This window comes from Oncorhynchus masou, chromosome 1 (assembly GCF_036934945.1).
Source record: "Oncorhynchus masou masou isolate Uvic2021 chromosome 1, UVic_Omas_1.1, whole genome shotgun sequence".
In the NCBI taxonomy this organism is placed as follows: domain Eukaryota; kingdom Metazoa; phylum Chordata; class Actinopteri; order Salmoniformes; family Salmonidae; genus Oncorhynchus; species Oncorhynchus masou.
The window spans coordinates 64,552,917-64,572,428 of record NC_088212.1 but is presented as its reverse complement, the minus strand read 5'-3'; the positions used below and the strand labels follow the sequence as shown (position 1 = coordinate 64,572,428).

The 19,512-nt window shown below is 41.4% G+C and overlaps 1 protein-coding gene across 1 annotated transcript in view; it reads left to right on the top strand.

Moving 5' to 3' along the window:
* The window catches only part of LOC135548111 (lysyl oxidase homolog 1-like), a 28,915-nt gene that overhangs the window by 3,636 nt on the left and 5,767 nt on the right, over positions 1–19,512 (top strand). The window contains exons 2-5 of the mRNA XM_064977397.1: positions 9,883–9,991; positions 11,160–11,297; positions 18,013–18,169; positions 18,466–18,561. Of these exons, the coding sequence (XP_064833469.1) occupies positions 9,883–9,991; positions 11,160–11,297; positions 18,013–18,169; positions 18,466–18,561 (500 nt within the window). The remainder of the gene's footprint in view (positions 1–9,882; positions 9,992–11,159; positions 11,298–18,012; positions 18,170–18,465; positions 18,562–19,512) is intronic.

Genomic DNA, 19,512 nt, shown 5'->3' with positions numbered 1-19,512 from the left:
GGGTAAGGGTTAAGTTTAGGATTAGGGTTAGGGTTAGGGTAAGGGTTAAGTTTAGGATTAGGGTTAGGGTTAGGGTAAGGGTTAAGTTTAGGATTAGGGTTAGGGTTAGGGTAAGGGTTAAGTTTAGGATTAGGGTTAGGGTAAGGGTTAAATTTAGGATTAGGGTTAGGGTAAGGGTTCAATTTAGGATTAAGGTTAGGGTTAAATTTAGGATTAGGGTTAGGGTAAGGGTTAAGTTTCGGATTAGGGTTAGGGTAAGGGTTAAGTTTAGGATTAGGGTTAGGGTAAGGGTTAAGTTTAGGATTAGGGTTAGGGTAAGGGTTAAATTTAGGATTAGGATTAAGGTTAGGGTTAAATTTAGGATTAGGGTTAGGGTAAGGGTTAAGTTTCGGATTAGGGTTAGGGTAAGGGTTAAGTTTAGGATTAGGGTTAAGTTTAGGATTAGGGTAAGGGTAAGGGTTAAATTTAGGATTAGGATTAGGGTTAGAGTAAGGGTTAAATTTCGAATTAGGGTTAGGGTTAGTAGATAGTTATTTGAAATGTTAGTGATAGTCTGTAGAGCATCTACATATGGACTATCCAAATAAATCCACTGGGCACAGACATCAGTTCAATGTCTAGTTTTGATTTATATTTGGGTGAGTTGTTAACTAATGTGAAACAACTTTGATTCAACTAGTTTACTGTGTTACTGTATTGAGTTATCAATAGAGATAAGTAAAGTAGTAACTTGTCTTGTTTATTGCCAAATGGCCTTAATGGAAACAAGAATACATGTGGTGATGGAAAGAACCTGTGTTGGTGTGTTGCAATAGGCTCGGACTTGTCTTGTTCACGGAGAGCTGTGACTGCAACCGTCACAGACTATTATATATTGCAATATTTGTATTGCACTCTATTCTCTCACCACTCTTAAGCTCTCACATATTCTCACATGCACCCACTCTCATGAAATAGCTGTTCTCAAAAAGAAATGACATGCCATTGACTTAGTAAAAGGGATGTGTTTGCATGTTGTGTATTGTACACTTTCAGGCAAAGACATAATTACAAAATCCAACATATTTTCTCTGGTGCCCCATTTAGAATATGATACAGTATGTAGCCTTGTCAAATGCTTCCGAGGGCTGATCAGCTTTTGGTTCAGACACACTTTATCCCTGAAAAAAATACCCAATTTCCAGTTTCCGGAGATTAGGGGGCCAGAGAACAAAGACCTTGCCGAAAGAAGAGGGAGAAGAGTCCGCTGCTGGATGGAAAAACTCTGCATTTCACACAGGCCTTACAGTGTTTACATGGTCTGCCCCAGGAAGCTTCCCGTGGCCTGTAAGTCTGCTTCAGAGAGAGATGACAAATAGGATGTGTACACAGTGCTGGGAAAGACAGAACCCTCACTTGAACCTGTGTCTAAACTGGGGAAGGCTCACCTGGACGTTAAACAGGTTAGAGGAGATAGGACGCTTTCTCTGTAGAATTCCTATAAACAAACTGTATCCAAGGCCTGCTGTAAACAACAGTAACGACAGAGTGGGAATAGAAAAGCACAACGCTAAATATCATATCCCCATATGCCTTCAGGTGTTTTACTGTTTTGTCAATTTTACTGGAACCAAAATGAAGCAGATGGTAGTTTTTTTGTGGTACCAGAGGTCAAGACTTGGGATTGACTTTAGGTTGCTCCAACTGGTTCACATTTAAGTGGATGTCTGGCCTTTGAGGTTGAGGTAAAGGGGGAGGGAAGGGGGTGGTGATAAGGTATCCCAGTGACCCTTCCTGGCATGCCCTTTACTGGAAATGGGACACACATTGGCTCAGACAACTCAGGCCTGCTTTTTTATTTAGTCTTCTGCTTCTCTCGATCACTGGCCCAGTTTAGGAACAGCAAGGTGTGAGATCATTGTTGTTTTACCTTAGCATGCTTCTCTGTCTCTCTCTCTCTCTCTCTCTCTCTCTCTCTCTCTCTCTCTCTCTCTCTCTCTGTCTCTGTCTCTGTCTCTGTCTCTGTGTCTCTCTCTCTCTCTCTCTCTGTGTCTCTCTCTCTCTCTCTCTCTCTCTCTCTCTCTCTCTCTCTCTCTATGTCTCTGTCTCTGTCTCTGTCTCTCTCTCTCTCTCTCTCTCTCTCTTTATTTCTCTCTCTCTCTCTCTTTCTTTATTTCTCTCTCTCTCTCTCTCTCTAAATGGGTCTCTCTCTCTCTGTCTCTCTCTCTCTCTCTCTGTCTCTCTCTCTGTCTCTCTCTCTCTCTATCCCTCCATCTCTCACATTTTCTTGCATACACGTGAAAGATCCTTCTATTTTTGATTACTAGGAGCCTACAACAAATATGAAATATAAACTTTGGATACTTTAGCAGAACATAATTGTAAGTCTAGTATTCTGGTGAAGTCGATTTTCTAATTCTTAGCATTATCCCCTCCAGATATGAATAGTCTGAATGTATTTTTCATGGCAAAGGTTAACATGGAATGACAGGTTCATATTAGGATTAGTGTCATGAAACATCACATCATATTAGGAAAGCCCCAGCGTCTTAGCATAATTTCTCCCTGTGTGTACCAACCATGTTTTCACTTTCACATTCAGGTTCTAGGGAAGAAATTTTTAAAGAATGAATGACTCATTCATGTAGACTAATTTGTATTTTTATTGGCATGATTAGTTTTTTTCTGTACACTAAGGTCAGAATCTATAGTGACCTATGGGGAGGGATACTAATTCTGCTAAGATTATCATCTGAAATGTACTGTAATTAGTGATTCCTGACTACTGACCACAAGACCCTTATTTCCACCTATCTGAATGTGCTGCCATATGTAACTTGTGGTCGTAAGTCTACACTAAATCTTAGGGTCCTCTTTAAATGACGTTCAGCTTCTAAAGGCTTCATAAGCGCTAAATAAAATGATCACCAACGTCAACTGTGACATAACCCACTATGTCGAATGTGTGACACACCACCTGGATTCAGTCTTATGTAGCAACATTTGAAATCGTGTTTTTTTACATCATATAAAAGTGGAGACTATAAAAAGAAAATATTAAGATGGGCAAAAGAACAAAGACACTGGACAGAGGAAGGGCAGCATCCCAGAGTCGCCTCTTCACTGTAGACGTTGAGACTGGTGTTTTGCGGATACTATTTATGGAGGCTACCAGTTGAGGACTTGTGAGGCATCTGTTTCTCAAACTAGACACTCTAATGTACTTGTCCTCTTGCTCATGTGTGCACCGGGGCCTCCCACTTCTCTTTCTATTCTGGTTAGAGCCAGTTTGCATTATTCTGTGAAGGGAGTAGTACACAGCGTTGTCAAGAGATCTTCAGTTTCTTGGCAATTTCTTTTTTCTTGGCAATTTCATTTCTTTTATCTTTAATTTCTCAGAACAAGAATAGACTGACGAGTTTCATAAGAAAGTGCTTTGTTTCTGGACCTTTTGAGCCTGTAATTGAACTCACAAATGCTGATGATCCAGATATTCAACTAGTCTAAAGAAGGCCAGTTTTATTGTTTCTTTAATCAGAATAACAGTTTTCAGCTGTGTTAACATAATTTCAAAAGGGTTTTCTAATGATCAATTAGCCTTTTAAAATGATGAACTTGGATTAGCTAACACAACGTGCCACTGGAACACAGGAGTGACGGTTGCTGATAATGGGCCTCTGCACGCCTATGTAGATATTCCATGAAAAATCTGCCGTTTCCAGCTACAATAGTCATTTACAACATTAACAATGTCGACACTGTACTTCTGATCAATTTGATGTTATTTTAATGGACCAAAAATGTGATTTTCTTTCAAAATAAAGGATATTTCTAAGTGACCCCAAACTTTTGAACGGTGGTGTATATTTACAAAAAAATATATATGGGGGAATGGAAATGATGCAGACAATTACATTAATGGAAGCCACAATCTATCTGCATTGTTAAACTGATTTAACCTCTAAAATCATAGTTGCACACGCCATGTAGCCTAGCCCATAGGCCTATACAGTGGGGAGAACAAGTATTTGATACACTGATGATTTTGCACGGTTTTCCTACTTACAAAGCATGTAGAGGTTTGTAATTGTTAGCATAGGTACACTTCAACTGTAAGAGACGGAATCTAAAACAAAAATCCAGAAAATCACATTGTATGATTTTTAAGTTATTCATTTGCATTTTATTGCATGACATAAGTATGTGATAATCTACCAACCAGTAAGAATTCCGGCTCTCACAGACCTGTTAGTTTTTCTTAGCTCTATTAACTACACCTGTTTGAACTCGTTACCTGTATAAAAGACACCTGTCCACACACTCAATCAAACAGACTCCAACCTCTCCACAATGGCCAAGACCAGAGAGCTGTGTAAGGACATCAGGGCTAAAATTGTAGACCTGCACAAGGCTGCGATGGGCTACAGGACAATAGGCAAGCAGCTTGGTGAGAAGGCAACAACTGTTGGCGCAACTATTAGAAAATGGAAGAAGTTCAAGATGATGGTCAATCACCCTCGGTCTGGGGCTCCATACAAGATCTCACCTCTTGGGGCATCAATGATCATGAGGAAGGTAAGGGATCAGCCCAGAACTACACGGCAGGACCTGGTCAATGACCTGAAGAGAGCTGGGACCACAGTCTCAAAGAAAACCATTAGTAACACACTACGCCGTCATGGATTAAAATCCTGCAGCGCACGCAAGGTCCCCCTGCTCAAGCCAGCGCATGTCCAGGCCCGTCTGAAGTTTGCCAATGACCATCTGGATGATCCAAATGAGGAATGGGAGAAGGCCATGTGGTCTGATGAGACAAAATGAGTTTTGCCGTGTTTGGATGAAGAGGAAGGATGAGTACAACCCCAAGAACACCATCCCAACCGTGAAGCATGGAGGTTGAAACATCATTCTTTGGGGATGCTTTTCTGCAAAGGGGACAGGACGACTGCACCGTATTGAGGCGAGGATGGATTGGGCCATGTATCGCGAGATATTGGCCAACAACCTCCTTCCCTCAGTAAGAGCATTGAAGATGGGTCGTGGCTGGGTCTTCCAGATTGACAACAACCCAAAACACACAGCCAGGGCAACTAAGGAGTGGCTCCGTAAGAAGCATCTCAAGGTCTTGGAGTGGCCTAGCCTGTTTCCAGACCTGAACCCAATAGAAAATCTTTGGAGGGAGCTGAAAGTCCGTATTGCCCAGCGACAGCCCCGAAACCTTTAGGATCTGGAGAAGGTCTGTATGGAGGAGTGGACCAAAATCCCTGCTGCAGTGTGTGCAAACCTGGTCGGCAGTGTATCAAATACTGGTTCTCCCCACTGTATATTTTTGTATCATAAGGTTTGAATCACAACTAAAGTGACCAAATAACTTCTTAGAATTAAGCACATTAATTTGTTTTATAACCGGCGTATAGCCTAGCTGGCATACATAGGCAGCATGTGAGTTTCAAGTTTGGGGAAGATAATTTTCACCATAAAAATGCATCTTTATAATAAAATTACGTGCATAATCGCATTTGCAGTCACTTTTGACAATGGCGTTTTTCCCTCTAATTGATAACATTTTGGAACTATTGTCATGTTCTGACCATAGAAAGCCTTTATTTTCTATGGTAGAGTAGGTCAGGGCGTGACTAGGGGGGTTAGTCTAGATTATATTTTCTATGTGGGGTTCTAGGTGTTTTTTTCTATGTTGGGGTTTTGGTATGATTCCCAATTAGAGGCAGCTGGCTATCGTTGTCTCTTATTGTGGGTTATGGGATATTGTTTATGTTAAGTTGCCTGTTAGCACTGCATTGTCGTCACGGTTAATTTATTCTTTATTGTTTTGGATTTTCTAAGTTTCCCTATCTTTAATAAATAATGTGGAACTCTACATATGCTGCACCTTGGTCCGACCATTATAAAGAACATCGTGACACCTATAGCCTACTGCCATGTTACATTACTGCGCTTATAATGTGAAAAAATAGTCTAATAGTTTATCAACATTTTAAGCTACAGTAAACTACAATTGCATCAGGCTCATTTATTTTTTTAAATGATGCGAGTGGTTGTATTAATATGGGATCTATCGCATCCCACAAATGTCCCAGACGATGCTTGACATTTTGATTTCTCGCACATAAGGACAAGTTGACCAATAGAATAGATCAACTTTTATACTATGGGGATAGAATATTGACATAGGCTAGTGCTTTGCTGTTCGTTAGGCCTACTCATCTTGTTGGCTGACGAAAGTAAATGTGGACAGTTATTCCAACATTTTCAAAATTTGCCTCAGAATTCAATAAGAAGGACGAACAGTTGCGTCCCCAATGTGTCTGTCTTCACTTGTAGCCTACAGGTGCTGAGATGCCTGGGGGAAGAAACAGATCACATGATGGGCATTGGTTAATAAGAATTGAGATATCTGAGACAGCCATGGAAGTGAGTGGTGCTTCAGAGCACGCAGCCGGGTGATGGGAATTATAATTATTATATTCAGCCCAAGGGCACAATGGCCGCTGGCCGAGAAAGGCATGGATGTTTTTAGGGGGAAATTTGAGGCATTATCAAGTGCTTGTCAAATTGTGAATGAGAGACTGATGAAGTGTTTACAGCCTGTGCAAGAAACAAACTAGAGCTCATGCCATTCCAGCAACTTTTTTCAAATAATCACTAGAGTGGCATCATGCAGTCTTAGAATGTATTAAAAATCTAAACATATAGGCCTCCTGAGTGTCGCGGCGGTCTAAGGCACTGCATCGCTACAGGTGTCACTACAGAACCAAGTTCGATCCCAGGCTGTATCACAACCGGCCGTGATGGGAGTCCCATAGGGTGGTGCACAATTGGACCAGTGTTGTCCGGGTTAGGGGAGAATTTGGCCGGGGGGGGCTTTACTTGGCTCATTGTGCTCTAGCGACTCCTTGTGTGGGCCGTGCGCTTGCAGGCTGAGCAGTGTTCTCTCTAACACATTGGTGTGGGTGGGTGTTAGAATGTGTGGTTTGTCAGGTCATGTTTCAGAGGACGCATGACCTGACCTTTGCCTCCCGAGCTCGTTGGGGAGTTGCAGCGATGATTGAAATTGGCGGGAAAAATGGGGTACAATACAAAAAAAATTCAAACATGGAGCCCAATGTTTGTATCACAACTAATGTTACATAATTAACACTAAATTAAGCATATAGGAGGACTCATTTATTTGTTAACCACTCAACACAGAATAGCCGCATGTATGTACTCCCTCAGAAATCATTTGGAGAAAATATCCTTTCTATTTTATGTTCAACTGTATTCTTCATACTATTCTTCATACTATAAAATAATATAAAATAATACAATGGAATACTAAGCAAATCTTGTCTAATAAATGTATTTTTTTATTTTTTTATTTCACCTTTATTTAACCAGGTAGGCCAATTCAAAGTTCTCATTTACAACTGCGACCTGGCCAAGATAAAGCAAAGCGGAGCAACAAAAACAACAACACAGAGTTACACATAAACAAATATACAGCCAATAACACAATAGAAAAGAAAAATATACAAATCTATGTACAGTGTGTGCAAATGTAGTAGAGTAGGGAGGTAGGCAATAAATAGGTCATAGAGGCAAAATAATTACAATTTAGCATTAATACTGGAGTGATAGATGTGCAGATGATGATGTGCAAGTAGAGATACTGGGGTGCAAAAGAGCAAGAGGGTAAGTAATAATATGGGGATGAGGTAGTTGGGTGTACTATTTACAGATTGGCTGTGTACAGGTACAGTGATCGGTAAGCTGCTCTGACAGCTGATGCTTAAAGTTAGAGAGAGAGATATGACTCCAGCTTCAGAGATTTTTGCAATTCGTTCCAGTCATTGGCAGCGTAGAACTGGAAGGAAAGGAAAGAAAGTGTTGGCTTTGGGGATGACCAGTGCAATATACCTGCTGGAGAGCGTGTTACGGGTGGGTGTTGCTATGGTGACCAGTGAGCTGAGATAAGGTGGGGCTTTACCTAGCAAAGACTTATAGATGACCTGGAGCCACTGGGTTTGGCGACGGATATGTAGTGAGGAACTAGTGTAGCCCACAGCCATATGGCATAGCCAGATCAGGGCCTAAAATAAGGAGAGCTCAGAATATGCTATTCTGTTTTTCTGAAATAGACAACATTTTCTTCATATCATGTTTCCTTAGACTTGTCTAAAATAAATAATGGATTTATTGTGATGGTGTAGACTATTCCTATATGAATTTATTGACTTTTTAAAATGTAGATGTTTTAAAGGTCTGCGTCAGTGGCTTGTATGCTATGCGTGGAAGCCAGGAGATGCTAATATGTTCATGTTAATTAACTCTAAATGGGAAGGAAGATGGAAAACTATATTCACTTCGTAATATTACTATCATGATGTGACTATGAGACGTGGCTGTATCTAGGGGGATTTGTATTTTGCTGAGCCTGCTAGCTAGCTACATTTCAGCTAGCTAGCAAATCGTGTGAAGTCACCAATATTATTTTAAATAACAATTGAGGTAGCTAGTATGTAATCCAACATTCATCACATGATCAGCATCTCATCAGCAACACTAAAAAAGTACTTCCGTGTCACAGAATTTCTGATTTTTTTTAATAAATGTGCCCAACGTAATAGTAGAAAAGTGTCAATAACCATTAATGATATATGAACAATAATTGTCTAAACATTAACAATGACTCACATTTAAGTGACATTTGCATTACATTTGCATTTTAAAATATGTTCCAAGGTCAAATAAATGCCCCCAATTCGAATCACTGTTTAATGGAATACGTACAGTATGGGCTTAGTATTGTTGGGAACACTCAGTAGGGTCTCTAGAATGTATAGATGGTGTAATTTCATGGGGCTCTGAATAATACGGCGTTGCTGGCCTTTTACTCAACCAATTCCATTGGCGCCCAAATCACATTACATGTGCGCTTACTTCACTACAGAAAACCCACAAACCAAACAACAGTGCAGGGCATGCTCATTGAAATAAAGGTGAACAACACCCAAAAATCTTTTTTTCCAGACCTCAAAAGTCATCCCCTAATGTGGTTTAAGCATTGTTGTGAACACAGAAGATTCAATTTGGTTGTTTTTCTATTATAAAAGTGTGAAAAAAGTCCGTACCAACGTGTTCTGCTGTGCATTTTGGAGGAAGTTGAGTTCAGGTCCAATATTGACTCTGCACCCAAGACGGAAAGAGGTTGGGCCATCCTAGAAGTGTTTTAGTGAATTAATATAGAACATTTAGCAGACGCTTTAATCCAAAGCGATTTACAGTCATGCGTGAATAAATGTTTACGTATGTGTGGTCCTGGGAATCAAACCGAATAGCCTGCCATTGCAATGCTCTACTAAGGTGCATGAAAGGGTTATAAATGCTTTGTGAAGCCTCAATTTAATATGATTTATAAGGCCTTTATTAAGCTGTGCTAATACCACCCTTTATAAAGCGCAGGTTTATGTTATATTTGACATAGTGGGTTGTGTCACATTTGACATTGGTGGTTATGTCACACAGTTATGCCACATTTATGAACCATTGATAAAGCATGACATATGGTTATAAATGATTTGTTACAAATATTTGCAGTGTTTATGAAGGATTTATAAACTGCATGTCATTTAAGGCAGAACCTTCTACTGCATCTGTATCAAAGTCCTTACAATAACACGATGCAGGGGAATTAAATATAGCTGATGAACTAGGTGTAAAGCTATGCCGTTTTATTTGAGGAATGACCTCACTGGTCGGTGCACCACATCAACACTCTATATTCTGTCAAGGGATGATGCAGACCTGTTAAAGTTGACATTGGCATCAAGGTGCTGGTACTAACATGATTGAATCAATTGCTGTTGAAGGATACTATGTGTTGAGCCAAGTGTCTTGTTCTAGGTTTGCCAGACCTGGTTCCTGATCCCAACTATGTGCAGGCCTCCACGTATATCCAGAGGGCTCACATGTACTCTCTCCGCTGTGCTGCCGAGGAGAAATGCTTGGCAAGGTAAGAGACCATTTGAAAACTGTTAAGTGTTTTAATAAGTGTCTGTGTTTGCTTTGGAAGAGGAGAACACACATCATGCTGTTCGTCATCACTCTGCACACTTTAATGGCATGAAAGATTGTCACCGGTTTTTGCAAGCCAGTATGCACATGCTGATGAACAATCAGTCTCCTCCAGTTAGAACAGATTGAAAGATTCCATGTGCCTATCTGTGAATATTCTCATTTAATGTCTCAGCACCGGACAGTTTTACCTGCCTACTTAGTAAAGTTACTCCTTATCTAATTTGCAGCATATAAAGTTTGGAACCCAGTTCACAGTGCAACATCAATAACCTCAAATCTGGTGCCTGTCACTAAGGCTGCATTTACACAATTCGGATATGTTGCCTCTAATTGGTCTTTTGACCAATCAGATCATATCTTTTGCCGATAATTGGGCCAAAGATCAGATTTGAGCTGCCTGTGTAAACACAGCCTAAAGCGTGTCTATCTAACCTGGCGTGTCAGTAAATGGTTCTCTGAGTGGTTTGGTCTGCAGTCGCAGCACACATAATGGGCCTCTGACTTTGGCCCCAGGGTTAGATAGGTGCGGTAGAATTGCCCAGGCTGCAGAGCATTTAAATGATGGCGATGAACTTTGTTGTCCCACTGGCTCTTCTGTTTGCACTCCTTCCCATCTCAAGCACAGCCATTCCTCAAATCCCTCTCATATCCTGTCTGTGCTATCAGCAGTCATGGACAGATGGCATTGTATCATGTGTTATACACACCAATGTCAACAACAGCCATAAGATGAATTGCAAAGATTTTTACTGATACGTTGGAATGCAGGTTATTATTAAAACAATTCTAAAATGTGTTCATACTGGACGTCTCTACACTATGTATGCCGGACCACTACAAAGGTTTCCTTGCTACAAGACTGAAAAGGTGTGCTAGGCTATGGAGATTAATCACAGTAATCTGTCATGTGAATTATTTATTTATCATATTCCTTCCCTGTAGCTTTTCCAGGCCCGCTCAATTCTGTCTAGTTGCAGGAACACATTGTGAGCCTGAGGTATCAGAAACTCACCGGGACAACCCTTGGGAGACTAGTTCTCTGTAGCAATCTGTACTTTCCTTCACTCATTGCTATTCCATACTTTGTGTTTGTCTCCCCACAGCACTGCCTACAGCGGTGAGACTACAGACTATGACATCAGAGTCCTGCTTCGCTTCCCACAGAGGGTTAAGAACCAGGGGACGGCTGACTTCATGCCCAACCGACCCCGACACACCTGGGAGTGGCACAGCTGCCATCAGTGAGTAAACAAACCCATATATGCTATTGGTTTATGATACTCAAATCAAATCAAATTGTATTTCTCACATGCGCCGAAAACAACAGGTGTAGACCTTACAGGGAAATGCTTACTTACAAGCCCTTACCCGACAATGCAGTTTTAAGAAAAAATCTAAAGTAAAATAAAAGTAATAAATAATTAAAGAGCAGCAGTAAAATAACAATAGCGAGGCTATGCAGAGTCAGTGTGCGAGGGCACCGGTTAGTCGAGGTAATTGAGGTAATATATGTTAGACATTTGACTAGATGTTCAGGAGTTTTATGGCTTGGGGGTAGAAGCTGTTTAGAAGCATCTTGGACCTAGACTTGGCACTCTGGTACCACTTGCCGTGCGGTAGCAGAGAGAACAGTCTATAACTAGGATGTCTGGAGTCTTTGACAATTTTTAGGGCCTTCCTCTGACACCGTCTGGTATAGAGATCCTGGATAGCAGGAAGCTTGTCCCCAGTGATGTACTGGGCCGTACGCACTACACTCTGTAGTGCCTTGTGGTCGGAGGCTGAGCAGTTTCCATACGAGGCAGTATTGCAACCCGTCAGGATGCTCTCGATGGTGCAGCTATTGAACCTTTTGAGGATCTGAGGACCCATGCCAAATCTTTTCAGTCTCCTAAGGGGGAATATATTTTGTCATGACTGTCTTGGTGTGCTTGGACCATGATAGTTTGTTGGTGATGTGGACGCCAAGGAACTTAAAGCTCTCAACCTGCTCCACTGCAGCCCCGTCGATGAGAATGGGGTGTGCTTGGACATCCTTTTCCTGTAGTCCACAATTATCTCCTTTGTCTTGATCACGTTGAGGGAGAGGTTGATGTCCTTGCACCACACAGTCCTTAGCTTAGTGAAGAACTATGAGGGCACTATGGTGTTGAACGCTGAGCTGTAGTAAATGAATAGCATTCTCACATAGGTGTTCCTTTTGTTCAGGGGTGAAAGGGCAGTGTGGATCAGTTAGGGCGGTATGCAAATTGGAGTGGGTCTAGGGTTTCTGGGATAATGGTGTTAATGTGAGCCATCAACAGCACTTCATGGCTACAGACATGTGTACTACGCGTTGGTAGTCATTTAGGCAGGTTACCTTAGTGTTCTTCGGCACAGGGACTATGGTGGTCCACTTGATACATGTTTGTATTACAGACTCAGACAGGGAGAAGTTGAAAATGTCAATGAAGACACTTGCCAGTTGGTCTGCGCATGCTCAGAGTACACGTCCTGGTAGTCCGTCTGGCCCTGTAGCCTTGTGAATGTTAACCTGTTTAAAGGTCTTACTCACATCGGCTGCGGAGAGCGTGATCACATAGTCGTCCGGAACAGCAGATTCTCTCATGCATGTTTCAGTTACTTGCCTCGAAGCGAGCATAGAAGTTATTTAGCTGTGCTTCCCTTTGTAGTCTGTAATAGTTTGCAGGCCCTGCCACATCCGACGAGCGTCGGAGCCGATGTAGTATGATTAAATCTTAGTCCTGTATTGACGCTTTGCCTGTTTGATGGTTCGTCGGAGGGCATTAGGGGATTTCTTATAAGCTTCCGGGTTAGAGTCCTGCTCCTTGAAAGCGGCAGCTCTACCCTTTAGCTCAGTGCGATTGTTTCCTGTAATCCATGGCTTCTGGTTGGGGTACGTACGTACAGTCACTGTGGGGACGACGTCCTCGATGCACTTATTGATGAAGCCAGTGACTGATGTGGTGTACTCCTCAATGCTATCGGAAGAATCCCGAAACATATTCCAGTCTGTGCTAGCAAAACAGTCCTGTAGTTTAGCATCTGTTTCATCTGACCACTTTTTTATAGACCGAGTCACTGGTGCTTCCTGCTTTAATTTTTGCTTGTAAGCAGGAATCAGGAGTATAGAATTAGGGCCAGATTTGCCAAATGGAGGACGAGGGAGAGCTTTGTCTCTTTGTGTGGAATAAAGCTGGTCTAGAATGTTTTTCCCTCTGGTTGCACATTTAACATGCTGATAGAAATTAGGTCAAACTGATTTAAGCTTCCCTGAATTAAAGTCCTCGGCCACTAGGAGCGTAGCCTCTGGATGAGCATTTTCCTGTTTTCTCATGGCAGTATGCAGCTCATTGAGTGCGGTTTTAGTGCCAGCATCGGTCTGTGGTGTTGTGTAGACAGCTATGAAAAATACAGATGAAAACTCTCTAGGTAGAAGCCACTACAGCTTATCATGAGATACTCTACCTCAGGCGAGTAAAACCTTGAGACTTCCTTAGATATTGTGCACCAGCTGTTGTTTACAACTGTTCATAGAGTGCCACCCCTTGTCTTACCAGAGGCCTGCTTTTCTATCCTGCCGGTACAGTGTATAACCCGCCAGCTATTCATGTCGGTTATTCATGTTATTCATGTTGGTGAATCATAAGATATTAGTTTTTAGTGTCCCGTTGGTAGGATATACTGTATGCGCTTTTAGTTTGTCCATTTTATTATCCAGAAATTGCACGTTGGCCAATGGTACCGATGGCAAAGGCCGATTAGCCACTCGTTGCCAGATCCTCATAAGACACCCCTATCTCCTTCCTCGAAACCTCAGTCTCTTTCTTCTGCAAATGACGTGGATGAGGGCCTGTTCGGGTGTCTGGAGTGAATCCCTCTCTTCCGACTCGTTAAAGAAAAATGATTTGTCCAATTCGAGGTGAGTAATCGCTGTTCTGATGTCCAGAAGCTCTTTTCGGTCATAAGAGACAGTAGCAGCAACATTATGTATAAAATAAGTTGCAAACAATGCGAAAAAACAAACAAAATAGCACGATTGGTTAAGAGCCCATAAAACAGCAGCCATCCTCTCCGTTGCCATTGTACACAACCTTGCTATTATACTAAAAACTGTAAGACCCTTGCTCTACAGGGTTAATCAGATTTGCTGTTTCACTTGACATTAAAAGTTGTCTCTTTAGCTCGTTCTTTTTCTATTAGTTTGGTGAACTGAGTTCGGTGCATTCACGTTTGATCTTTTTGGTGAAATCATGGCTTTACTTAATACAGTATGTCATGACATCACTGATATGTTTGGACACCCTCTGCCCTGCCCTTCCTCTATGACCTTGCGTTCCACAATGATTTTGTTGGTCACAGTATGTCTGGGTTCAAAGGGTTTGTGCAACAAGTCTCAGGCTGTACTTACTGTCCTCAGCTCTATGGAATGTCGACTGCCCGTTAGCAGATTGGCAATGTTGCCTGCTGACATCACTGTTCGTTTATACATTGGTTTCCAGGGCGGGAGTTAGCCAATGCAACAGCTTGATTTGATTGGCCAATGGAAATGGGAATATAATCCATAAATGTTCCTGTCAATCTGTGCCCTGGCATCATAGGCCTGGTGTTTGGTATTATATGATGACATGATTGTGTGTTAGTGGAACAGCACAGAACTCCTCGACTCCCGAGTGGCACAGTGGTCTAAGGCACTGCATCTCAGTGCAAGAGGCGTCACTGCAGTACCTGGTTCAAATCCAGGCTGCAGCACATCTGGCCAGGATTGCGAGTCCCATAGGGTGGTGCACAATTGGTCCAGCATCGGCCAGGTTAGGCCATCATTGTAAATAAGAATTAGTTCTTAACTTAACTAAATAAAAAGAACACAGTAACAAGTGTGCTTGTTTTGAGAAAACGAACACTCTTTGCCAAATCAACTTTACTGTCCTACATTTTGCCCCCCAATGGAATATTGTACTACAATGTGTAGTCAGAGTGTGCCCCCTTAATCCATCCATATGTTAATTTGTGTATTGAGCAAATGTTGTACGGTACAGAAAGTTTAGGATAAAACCTTCGAATCAGTGTTTTAGGGCAACAAACATAGTATGAACTCGGTTTAATTTAAATAGATTCAGATTTCTCTATTAAGAATTATGTACAACTCAAAAACCCATTTACACAATAGAGTGATCAATAATGATCAAACAGTACAACAGATGTTCACAGTTAAATTCCGGATGACGGACAGGGCCTTCGGAAAGTAATCAGACCCCTTGGCTTTTTTCACATTTTGTTACGTTACAGCATTATCCTAAAATTGATTTTAGGATCATCTATCTGCACACAATCTACACACAATACCCCATAATGACAAAGCAAAGTCCTCTTTTGCTCTCTTTATCTCTATGCAGCACAAGCATACAGTGACCCCTTACCTCTAAGGTCAAAGGTCGTGGCTACTGTTTGCCCAGGTGTTATGTGATACATTTCTGTGATTCCTGTAATCTGGTTGCACTATATGGAATGCAAACACCATCCACTAAATATTTCCCCCCTTCTCCTGCCTGGCCTCCTGGAAGTCTTTGTATTGCATTTGAACACAACTGGGAAATGACTCATGGGTATAAAGTGCAAAGTGGGATTGGAATGTTTGCTTGTTAGGATTACAAGCCAGTCTTATTCCAGCCTTCTCCATGTGTCCTTCCAAAAGTTAATTCTCTTTAGTTGACATAGTCACAGGGGGAGATCCAGGATTCCAAGGTGAGGGAAAGGGCCCTCCAGTCCAGACAGCTCTAGGCCCAGTGTCTCCCTGTCTGTCCCACTCTCACAGAGAGATAACAATCTCAAGGCTACCATCTATAAATAAACGTCTGTCGTGGGAAGAAGTTATGGCCATATTTGAAACCCCCATTGCACTGAACACCCGCCTCAAAACCCCTGCCCATAGACACATACACACAAACACACACACGCACAAACACACTCATACACACCACATATAGAGGGTGTTTTGCAGAGAGCTGCCCTCTCAGGTTACTCAGTGTGCAGCCCTTTCAATTCCTCTGGGTTTACAGATTCCCTGTGTAGTCGGTGCAGATCCCCCTTAGAGAATCACATCGTGTAGATTTTAGCCTGCGGAAACACACTGTTCCTTACCTGAGAGGAGCTGTTTACCATCTTCAACTGCTATGGAAAGAATGACTTCTTTCATTTGTCACCTCCTCCATTGGTGGAAAGTACCCGTGTGCCTTTCCCTCCATTCCATTCCATTCCATCTAATGACTACGCCAGTAAAAAGTTGTAGCTATGTTAAAACAAGGAGCATGAGGTAAGGAGACTAGGTTATTATTTATACAGTCTGAGTCAAACTGACTGAACCAGCTCCAGCATTACCACACCTGCACTACATTCACCAAAACAAACACTGACAAAATTCTTAGTGTCTGGAATCTGGAATGTGACTTTCGGTAAAAATAGCAAGAAAAGGTGATTAATTTCAATAAATAGGATTAGGATACATATAAGTACATGTGAGATGAATAGGTTGACAAAGCACTCCAGCTTTTCAGCCATTAGGCGCTGTGTTCACAGTTCAGATGACGTCTTTCATAGGAAATCTGACTTGGCTGAAATGCGAGGCCATTACTGTATCTGGGAATCGAGATGCAATATGTTTTACATTTACCATGCTGCCATTTATTCCAAACAGCAGGAGACTGAATAAGACAGAGGATGTCTTCTTATTCACAGTGCAACACTTTTTCTAATGCATATTTAAAGGAATCCCCCATGTATGTCACTTGTGTTCTCAACCTTACAGTGTAGCGGTATCTGTCGGATTTGTCTGAGTAACACTGTGTTAACAGTTAGTATGGAAAGGATATTCACAACATGCTGGTCTGCAGAGGGCAACTGTAAACAGCCAGCCCTCTCAGGTCACTGTCTGACACTTGGCATTGGTCCACATCCCAGCTACAAGATGGTAAAAGGCTATTAGAGTAAATGATTTCATATGGACCAGCACCAGCAGTGCACTGAGACACGGAGCGGTGCAACTCATTTCACATTCTGAGGATATGATTTGTTCTCATGGGTAACCTGGCTAGCAGTGGCAAAACGCAGCATTCCAACACATTCAAAGCTGTGTTAACACAGTCACACACACACACAAACAGATGCTCAATCCTTCACTTATCGTGCGGTAGTGATTAAAACTTTCCAGATTGATAGAAAGTAATTAACGAGACCTCATACATCAATCGATTGTTAATGTCTTGCTTCATCAGTGCATGGTTGTAGGTATTAATTACATTCTAGTCTCCTTTGGTACTTTGTGATATGCTTCGTCAATGCTGCACCGAGTTGAAGTGTTGACAGGTGAGGGCAATGGGCTGTTCAAATAAACAAGCACATCTAATTTAAAGACGTTGGATGGTGGCCTGCAGTAAACAGTTTGCTTTGTGTTGGTTTACTGATTATCATGTAATTATACTTTATGCAAATTGAGCATGCCTCTAGTATTGGCTGTTGTACCTGTCATTAACTGAATTTATAAATGTTAAAATGAGACTCTCCGTTGTTCCCCTGCTGACCACCCTGTGCCATGCCTCCTCTCTCTCTTGCACTACACACAGATGCTTTTTACCTGTCACAAATTAATTTGAACCTCTTTGGGCTAGGCAGCGGTATTTTGACGTCTGGATGAAAAGTGTGCCCAAAGTAAACTGCCTGCTACTCAGGCCCAGAAGCTAGGATATGCATATTATAAATATATATATATATATATATATATATATATATATATATATATATATATATATATATATATATATATATATATATATATATATATATATATATATATATATATATGGATAGATATAGATAGATATATTAATAAGGTAAAAGTGGCCGTTTACTCCCCTCTTGTTGCACTACCGGACACCTATTTGCCATTCTGTCTACCCACAGACACTACCACAGCATGGATGAGTTCAGCCACTATGACCTGCTGGAGGTCACCACGGGAAGGAAGGTGGCTGAGGGACACAAGGCCAGCTTCTGTCTGGAGGACACCACCTGTGACTTTGGTCACCTGAAGCGTTATGCCTGCACATCTCACACTCAGGTAGATACACCAACACATATCTCACTAAAGTAGATTTGCCAATATATTTGGCATGGCATCATTCCTTTGTCCGACGGCAAGTCGGTGTCATGGTCTTGCACTAGGTACTGCAACAATATATCATCATCTGAGATTTCAGCGAGCAACGACAACATGTCTCTTGTTTAACAGTTCTTCCACCCCACTCAGTCTTTCTATGAGTCAGAGATGGTGCAGAGGAACGTCTCTCTGGTGCTGAGCTATAAGCATAGACTGTTGAAGTTCAACATGAATAACTCTCCTCTATGTTCCTCCAGGGTCTGAGTCCGGGCTGCTACGATACGTACAACGCTGATATTGATTGCCAGTGGATCGATATAACAGACATCCAACCTGGGAACTACATACTAAAGGTGAGACTAAGAGCAGAGGAAAGTTCTGATGGTAATCTTGGTAATCTTCCAGGAAGGCGACATTCCAAAGGCAACATTCCATAAGAAAAGGTTACTGGAAAAATGTATCGGAAAGTTTTATATTTGGAAAGTTGTCTAAAGCTATAAAACATTACGTTTCCTAGACTGTTTCCTAGACTGTGGCTCATACCGATCTACTAGTTTTGACTGCCATTCAGTCCCATTGCTCTCTGCCTGTCTGTGTTGCCCTCAAGTGTTTCAATGTGGGACAAATCCTAACTTGGGTTGCATGTAGTGGACAGTAATATTTGACATGTCAATATACAGTATATACGATATTATAAATACCTCACATGCAACTCGTAAGAAGACTAAACAATTAGCCTATTAAAATGTTCATAAACTGCATAAAGATAATTAAAATATACAAGCAAGCATTAGGCAATGAGCTGACGTTGACGAGCAAGAATTGGTCTGAGAATTGTCTATATCAAAGGCAGGTATTTAATTAACATTGTACAATGAATGGATTCACCTACAAGCCATAAAGCTTAAGATACAAAGCATTAACAAGCATTACAAGGCATTATTCTAAGTATATACAGTAGATTATAAAATGAATTTACAGGACAAAGCATGAAAACAAATATGTTTACTAGTCCAGAGGCCTGGAAGCCTAAGAAATTGGAATGGATCCTACAACCTTCCTCTTAATCAAATGTAATTTGTCACATGCTCTGAATACAACAGGTGTAGACCTTACCAAGCCCTCAACCAACAATGAAGCTCAAGAAATAGAGTTAAGAAAATATTTCAATAAAGTAAAAAAAAAAAATTGAATAAAAAGATTCTAGAACAATAACGAGGCTATATACAGGGTGTACCAAGTCAATGTGTGGGGGTACAGAATAGTTGAGGTAATTTGTAACATGTCTACGAATAGATAATAAA